The following is an 8,737-nucleotide window of genomic DNA, read 5'->3' on the forward strand; positions in this document are numbered from 1 at the left end:
ATGAGGTGTCTACTCTCAGATAAATGAGGCCTACGATTAATCAGATGCCAATATAAATACAAAACCAGTCCTAAATGAAAGAAAAAAAGTTGACTAAAAGATTGAATCCAATATTTGGTGATAATATAGCATAAAGAGGGATTTATAAGCAATTTTTTGAGGCCGAGTCATTTTTGCCCTGGAACATCACAAGTGAAAACACTCTAAAAAAAAGATTTTTCAGTGGTTCTTTGGAGTGGTTAAGGTGCTATATAGCACATATAATGAAATATTCCAGGGCCCCCACATGAGACCTTTGACCTCAGAAAAAAAGGACCTCTCCACAAACAGCAACACCAACTTCACACATTACTAACCAGTTAGACTTTATTTCTGGAGTATCTAAAACAGAAGTTCTTTATTGAGAATTAATTATTTTTGTATTTTTTTTTTTACTTACCATTTTGGTGAATAGCGTTTGCTTTAGTTGCCACTTGACCCTTGACTTTAATTTTAGGATAAAATAAGTTTCTCTTTGGTTGTTGCAATAATGTTTATGAAGCACATATGTGATGGCAAGAAACTGATTGTAAAATCTTTTCATATGTTGGAATCTCTGGTTGCAAATTATCAAAATCTGTAGTTCTTTTATGAGATTAGTATTATTGCAGCTCTACGATACAATGTGAGAAAATTGTATAAACCACTTTCAGAACTATGGGTTATAAAGAGTTTTCAATTCTGTCAGTCATAGACATGAAGAATCAGCAGGTGAATCTAAGCAATGGTGATAAAATATTCTGATAATTTTGATATGATTTTTGAACATCACAAAACGGCAGTAAAAAGTCACAACAAAAATAGAAGAAAATAGTAAGAATAAAAGAAAATACTAAGACAATGCAGCTGCATAATTTATTCATTTAGCAATGCATGCTGGGAGCCATGGATGAGTTATGATTGGTGCTCCATTGTTGAGAAAAAGTGCTATATGGCACCTCTTATGGTTCTATATGGCACCATTTGACAAAGGTGCTATATAGCACCTGTAAAAATAGGTGCTAAATAGCACTAAAAGTGGTTCCTCTATAATTACGAGCCAAAGAACCGCTTTTAGTGCTATATAGCACCATTTTTTTTAGAGTGTAGGGTTTTGAACACAACACAAGGGTTAATGTATTTGGCCTAGAGCTCATGTGTTAGCAGCTTCTCACCTCACACAACTCACCGCTCCACATCCTCTATAGTATCTGGCAGGGGCTTATGGGCTGTCTCAGGCAGAAATATAGTGAGGGCAGCACCTATGAGTGGGCACAGGCCGAATACCACCATGGGGGCATGACGGCTGATGTTTCTCAGGAGGTAGATGATGGGTGCAATCACTCCACCTGCCCGTGCGCACATCGAACCCATACCTATGCCATTTTGTCTGAGAAAGAGAAATTTATGTTTCTGTATCGCACATCTCAACTGAACACTGGGAAGTGTTTGAATAAGGAGAAGTGTAATGTAACACTGTGTCCTAACCAGGCCTGATGCAACACAATTACAGTAGTAACAAAATAAGTAATTTCTCTGTCCACACTGTAAGTGAAAATGCTGTGCAATAGAGTAAACTAAACGTCATTCACGACATATTACACAGTTATTTGTAATTTGATAGTGGTGGGGCAGTAGTTATGGATGAGCACTACCAGTTGAACCACAGTAGAGGCAACCAATGAAATTAGAGTCACTGTCACTGGGTTTGTGTGTTATAACATAAATGACAAACTTGTTAGCAGTGCTTCATTCAGAACTATAATAAGCTTCATTGTCATTAAATCTGAAATCATAGAACTCTAAAATTGTAGTCATAAACTGCTTAATTCTGTGTTGTTGAGCAGTTAGTGTGCTGTGCCAATTGCAACAAGCCAAACAGACAAGCAGCACTGCTTGTTTTATTATGATGCACACGAGTGGCTGCACATATAGAAAGCTCCAAAACACAGATTAAACCAGCCCGTGGAGTCTAGGAGGGTTTGCAGCTTGTCTAGTAGGTCTCCTAACCTGCGGACAAGCTAATGTTTCTCTTAAATTTCATCCAATAATAAAACTGAAGAAAGAAAGTGATACAGCTTTGAGTATAAAGTTATCACACTTTATGAAACCTTGCCCTTGCTTACCTGATGACTGTTGGGAAGACCTCTGCTGAGTAAATGTACACAATGGACAGCGATGCGGTGATGCCAAACTTGCCCACCATGGCAAGTACAGTGCGAAAAACAGACAGATCTATAAAGACAGAAATTCTGAATGAATGAGGTTTGTTATGACAGAAAGAGCGAGTCTCTGGTTTTGTTTCCCAATTGCCTGAAGAGAGGGTGGCACACACCAATCTTGCCATCTCTTTTTTGTTTTCAAATTAGTGACATGTAAACAGTTTGCGTAAGTCAAGGTTTTTAAATGTGGCTCTGGATACTCCAGGCTTCTGCCCCATCAACAGAAGTAAACAATGGCATGAACACTCAGGAGCTATGACATCATTACATGAAATGGAGCCTGTAGTAAGTTTATTGGATGGAATTATTATTATGTATCAAGTAAAACCAATGGTACACTTTTGAGTATAAAGTTATGACACTTTATGAAACCTTGCCCTTGCTTACCTGATGACTGTTGGGAAGACCTCTGCTGAGTAAATGTACACAATGGACAGCGATGCGGTGATGCCAAACTTGCCCACCATGGCAAGTACAGTGCGAAAAACAGACAGATCTATAAAGACATAAATTCTGAATGAATGAGGTTTGTTATGACAGAAAGAGTCTCTGGTTTTGTTTCCCAATTGCCTGAAGAGAGGGTGGCACACACCAATCTTGCCATCTCTTTTTTGTTTTCAAATTAGTGACATGTAAACAGTTTGCGTAAGTCAAGGTTTTTAAATGTGGCTCTGGATTCTCCAGGCTTCTGCCCCATCAACAGAAGTAAACAATGGCATGAACACTCAGGAGCTATGACATCATTACATGAAATGGAGCCTGTAGTAAGTTTATTGGATGGAATTATTATTATGTATCAAGTAAAACCAATGGTACACTTTTACATTACATGCCAACATCTTTGGGGTTTCTGTATGTTTCCTTTCTGTTTCAAAAACTGTGAATTTCTTGATAGAGTATATTAAAGTACCTAGTAAAATATGTCAAAGTCCCTCTAAGTCATGTCACTCTTCGGCCATCTTTGAAACGCCTCTCGGGCATGCAAGTGCAGCTCCTATCTCTTTGAACAGGGAAACATCAAATTCTCCAAAACTGTTTGCCAAGCTTATGATTAAATTTCATATTTGAAATCACCAATGAAATCTGACAACAACTGTCTCATAAATGTTGTTTCATATGCTCCAATAGCGTTAAAAAAAGTGTATGTTTCAGGCTAGACCAGCAAATGCGTATGCGCAGTACTAAGCCTAAATGCTGCAGAGTCCTCCAGAAAGCGGACTGTTTCTATAGCAACCGGGACTTCTAACAGCAGCTGCAGTGATGCAATGACTTTACCGAATAGCAATTGGCTCTTTTACTCAGAAGGCGGGGCTTCCTTCAATAGAGCAGCTATATTGAGCGTTGCATTTTCCCCCCATTCAAAACTATACAAGTGACACGTCTTGGGTATTCTACAGTCTTTGAATATGTTGATGCACTTCTTTCATTCTACTTTTCCACCAACAGTGTGCTAAAGCTGGTGGCCAATCTACTTCTACAGAAAAGGTGATTCTTGGCTGGGGAAAAAAAAGCTCTGCATTGTTCTCTAAAACTTGCTGAACTCAAACTAGGGAACACTAACGTCAAAGGCATAATGTCTGTAACTAAATTTTTCAGAAGAATACCAACTTGGTAAGATTGAAACAACTAACACAAAATTAGATCGATTATAATAAACTGCCCTAATCTACTCTGCTACTCTACCTACTCTAGTTAAATAAAAGTTTGGGTTTTTCACCTACCATCTGGAATGAATATGGTAAGAAGACAGGCCAGGCCGCCTACTGCCAAGAATGCTAACTGGGATATTCTGCGTGAGCGGTTTAGGGTGAAGAGAGTAATGGTACGTGCTGGCATTTCCACCAAGCCAAAGATCATCTGTGTCAGGTAGATATTCATTCCAAAGTCTGAAATATTGAGTGACAGCCCATAGTACACCAGGACATTCACAAACCTGTAACAAAATCAAATGTCATTTTTGTGTAATATCTACACAATTTACAGTAATTCAGTATTTCTGAGAGCTCTGGTTTCAAGTATAATTCGTTTGAAGTAATGGTGCTTCATATAACATTATCTAGAGAAATAAGTGTTAATGATAAATCCACTGTGACGTCAATTCTGGCTACTGTATACAGGCCACCAGGGCACCATTCAGACTATGCTCCAATAGCGTTAAAAAAAGTGTATGTTTCAGGCTAGACCAGCAAATGCGTATGCGCAGTACTAAGCCTAAATGCTGCAGAGTCCTCCAGAAAGCGGACTGTTTCTATAGCAACCGGGACTTCTAACAGCAGCTGCAGTGATGCAATGACTTTACCGAATAGCAATTGGCTCTTTTACTCAGAAGGCGGGGCTTCCTTCAATAGAGCAGCTATATTGAGCGTTGCATTTTCCCCCCATTCAAAACTATACAAGTGACACGTCTTGGGTATTCTACAGTCTTTGAATATGTTGATGCACTTCTTTCATTCTACTTTTCCACCAACAGTGTGCTAAAGCTGGTGGCCAATCTACTTCTACAGAAAAGGTGATTCTTGGCTGGGGAAAAAAAAGCTCTGCATTGTTCTCTAAAACTTGCTGAACTCAAACTAGGGAACACTAACGTCAAAGGCATAATGTCTGTAACTAAATTTTTCAGAAGAATACCAACTTGGTAAGATTGAAACAACTAACACAAAATTAGATCGATTATAATAAACTGCCCTAATCTACTCTGCTACTCTACCTACTCTAGTTAAATAAAAGTTTGGGTTTTTCACCTACCATCTGGAATGAATATGGTAAGAAGACAGGCCAGGCCGCCTACTGCCAAGAATGCTAACTGGGATATTCTGCGTGAGCGGTTTAGGGTGAAGAGAGTAATGGTACGTGCTGGCATTTCCACCAAGCCAAAGATCATCTGTGTCAGGTAGATATTCATTCCAAAGTCTGAAATATTGAGTGACAGCCCATAGTACACCAGGACATTCACAAACCTGTAACAAAATCAAATGTCATTTTTGTGTAATATCTACACAATTTACAGTAATTCAGTATTTCTGAGAGCTCTGGTTTCAAGTATAATTCGTTTGAAGTAATGGTGCTTCATATAACATTATCTAGAGAAATAAGTGTTAATGATAAATCCACTGTGACGTCAATTCTGGCTACTGTATACAGGCCACCAGGGCACCATTCAGACTTTATCAAAGAATTTGCTGATTTTGATGAGTTAGTGATGGCTGCAGATAAAGTCTTAATTGTTGGTCATTTTAATATTCATGTTGACAATGAAAAATGCATGCATTGGGATCAGCATTTACATTCTGAATTCTATTTGGGTCAGACAACACATGTCAGAACCTACTCATTGTCGTAATCATACTTTAGATGTAATACTTTCACATGGAATTGATGTTAATGGCGTTGAAATTCTGTAGCAGAGTGATGAAATCTTTTTTTATTCAACACAGTGGCCAAATTAACGAAAGATAAAACATCAACAGGCGCAGACATTTCCCAACAGAACAGCAGTAATGACTTTATGAACTTCTTTACTTCCAAGATCGATACTATTAGAGATAAAATTCTAACCATGCAGCCTTCAGCCACAGTATCGAATCAGATGCACTATAGATCCCCTAAGGAACAATTCCACTCATTCTCTGCTGACAGGAAGAATTGTATAAACTTCATCAAAACCAACAACATCTATGTTAGACCCTATTCCATCTAAGCTACTAAAAGAGGTGTTTCCAGAAGTCATATATCCTCATCTGAATATTATTAATTCAATAAATGTCTTTAAGATATGTCCCAAAATCCTTCAAACTGGCTGTTATTAAGGCTCTCATAAAAAAATCACAACTTGATCCTAGAGAATTAGTTAATTACAGGCTGATCTCAAATCTCCCTTTTCTGTCAAAAATACTAGAAAAAAGACAGTATCCTCTCAGCTATGTTCCTTCTCAGAGAGAAATGGTATTTGAGGATTTCCAGTCAGGATTTAGAGCGTATCATAGTACTGAGACTACTCTCATCAGAGTTAAAAATGACCTGCTCTTATCATCCGATCGTGGTTGTATTTCTCTATTAGTGCTACTGGATCTAAGTGCTGCTATCGACCACAACATTCTTTTCAGTACAAAAACAAAATTACAAAATTATGTTGGCATTAGTGAAATAGCATTGGCATGGTTCAAATCTTACTTATCTGACAGTCATCAATTCATAGCAGTGAATGAAGAGGTATCATATCGATCATAATACAGTATGGAGTACCAAACGGCTCAGTACTAGGACAGCTGCTTTTCACACTTTACATGTTACCCTTGGGAGATATCATCAGAAAACATGGTGTTAGCTTTTACTGGTATGCTGATGATACTCAGCTCTATATTTCTTAGCTACCCGATTAAACATTTGCAAAACTAACGGAATGCATAGTTGATATAAAAAAACTGGATGACAAGTAATTTCCTACTGCTAAATTCTGAAAAAAAACAGAGGTGTTAATTATTGGACCAAAAAACTCAGGTAATGACCTACACAAGTAATAACCATTGTCTAACACGTGAAAACTGCTCTGTCAATTCCCTGACATCAGTTAGGTGTGCTATTTGATACCAATCTTTCCTTTGAAAATCATGTTTCTAGCATTTGTAAAACTGCATTTTTCAATCTTAAAATATATCTAAATTACGACCTATGCTCTCAATGTCAAATGTAGAAATGTTAATTCATGCTTTCATGACCTCAAGGTTAGATTATTGTAATACCTTATTGGGCGGTTGCTCTGCACTTAATAAACAAACTCCAGCTGGTCTAAAATGCAGCAGCTAGAGTTCTTACTAGAACCAGGAAGTACGAACATATTAGCCAGGTTCTGTCAACTCTGCACTGGCTTCCTATGAACATCGTATACATTTTTAAATCTTGCTAATTACTTATAAAGCCCTGAATGGTTTAGCTCCTCAGTACTTGAGCAAGCTCATTTCACATAATAGTTCTTCATGTCCGCTGCGATCTCAAAACTCTGGCCATTTGATAATACCTAGAATATCAAAATCAACTGTGGGCGGCAGATCCTTTTCCTATTTAGCACCCAAACCCTGGAACAATCTACCTAGCATTGTTTGGGAGGCAGACACACACAAGAATTGTTAGGCTGCATTAATAAGGTCAACCGAACCAGGAACACTTAACATAACACTCGATGTACTCGTAAGAAGAATGGCATCTAATGGCAGACTAATATCTAATGGCAGACTAATATTAGCCTGTTTCATTCTTATTCCGTGGTCACCGTAGCCACCCAGATGCAGTCCGTTTCCAGATCAGATGGTGGATCAGCACCTAGAGATGACTACTAGATGCACCCCAAAGACAGATCTTCTGTGCAGACCTCATCAACTAAACAGCCTTCAGGACAAGACCACGGGAACCAGACACGTCCTCCTCTGCACAATCTGACCTGTGTTGCAGCCTGGAATTAAACCAGGCATGGCCAGAGGAGAACTGGTCCCCCTAAACTGAGCCTGCATGGTTTCTTCCAAGCTTTTTTTCTCCATTTCTGTTACCGATGGAGTTTTGCTTCCTTACCACTGTCGCCTTTGGCTTGCTTAGTTGGGGACGCTTGACTGATTGCACAGACACTATTGGAAGAGAGCTGAACTGGATGATGAATCATCTATGAGCTGACTTTAGTGAAGTGAAGTGACATGTGGCCAAGTATGGTGACCCATACTCAGAATTAGTGCTCTGCATTTACCCATCCAAAGTTTTTTTTTTTCTCTCCCTCTCTCTCTCTCTCTCTCTTGCATTATTGACAAACTATTTTCCTGTTTAACACTGTGAAGCTTAGAACTCTATAAGTTAAAAAAATATATAACATGAAAATTGTGAATATAGGAATGGCCCAACCTCAGAACTATAGGAAAAGTTATTATGAAACATAAAAAGGAAACATGCAAAACTTAAGGGAAATGAGAGCCACAGCAAGAAATGCTGGAAAATATAACTGAAAAAAAGCCCAAAAATTTATGCTACAGCTTTTGTGATCAAAAATGACTAGTGTTTTGATATGATGGTCATTCTACTGAAATTTGTGATTTGTTTATTTAGATGTAGTCAAGTCAAGTCAAGTCACCTTTATTTATATAGCGCTTTTAACAATACAGATTGTGTCAAAGCAACTGTTCAGCATTAATTAGGAAAATAGTGTGTCAATAATGCCAAGCTCAGTCGGGGGGCCAGTTCTCCTCTGGCCAGACGAAACCAGCAGTTCAATTCCAGGCTGCATCAAATTCACATTGTGCAGAGGACTCAACTGGCTCCTGTGGTCTTGTCCCGGTGGCCGTCAGAGACAAGGTCTTTACTGGGGATCTGTATCTGGGGCTCATCTAGTTGTCCTTGTCTTCTGACTTTCAGGGCTGTAGAGGTTCTCTCTAGGTGCTGATCCACCATCTGAAGGTAGTCATGTAATTGGACCTTTTACCTCTGAGAAAAACAAACTAAACTAAACTAAACTAAACTAA

General features: G+C 38.5%; 1 protein-coding gene across 2 annotated transcripts in view; it reads right to left on the minus strand.

Annotated features, from left to right (window-relative positions):
* Window positions 1-4,262, minus strand: part of LOC107548289 (solute carrier family 22 member 13-like) — a 6,210-nt gene extending 1,948 nt beyond the window's left edge. The window contains exons 1-3 of one of the 2 annotated variants that reach the window (XM_016228920.1): window positions 3,962-4,262; window positions 2,628-2,736; window positions 1,208-1,408 (exon numbers count right to left, since the gene is read on the minus strand). In XM_016228920.1, coding sequence (XP_016084406.1) covers window positions 1,208-1,408; window positions 2,628-2,736; window positions 3,962-4,118 — 467 coding nt within the window. In that variant the 5' untranslated portion in view covers window positions 4,119-4,262. Of the gene's footprint in view, window positions 1-1,193; window positions 1,409-2,627; window positions 2,737-3,961 lie in introns of both variants that reach the window. The other variant, XM_016228921.1, reaches the window with a different exon arrangement.
* Window positions 4,263-8,737: the final 4,475 nt, after the last annotated feature.

The sequence above is a fragment of the Sinocyclocheilus grahami genome, unplaced genomic scaffold, assembly GCF_001515645.1.
Source record: "Sinocyclocheilus grahami isolate Dianchi unplaced genomic scaffold, SAMN03320097.WGS_v1.1 scaffold345.1, whole genome shotgun sequence".
Classification (NCBI taxonomy): domain Eukaryota; kingdom Metazoa; phylum Chordata; class Actinopteri; order Cypriniformes; family Cyprinidae; genus Sinocyclocheilus; species Sinocyclocheilus grahami.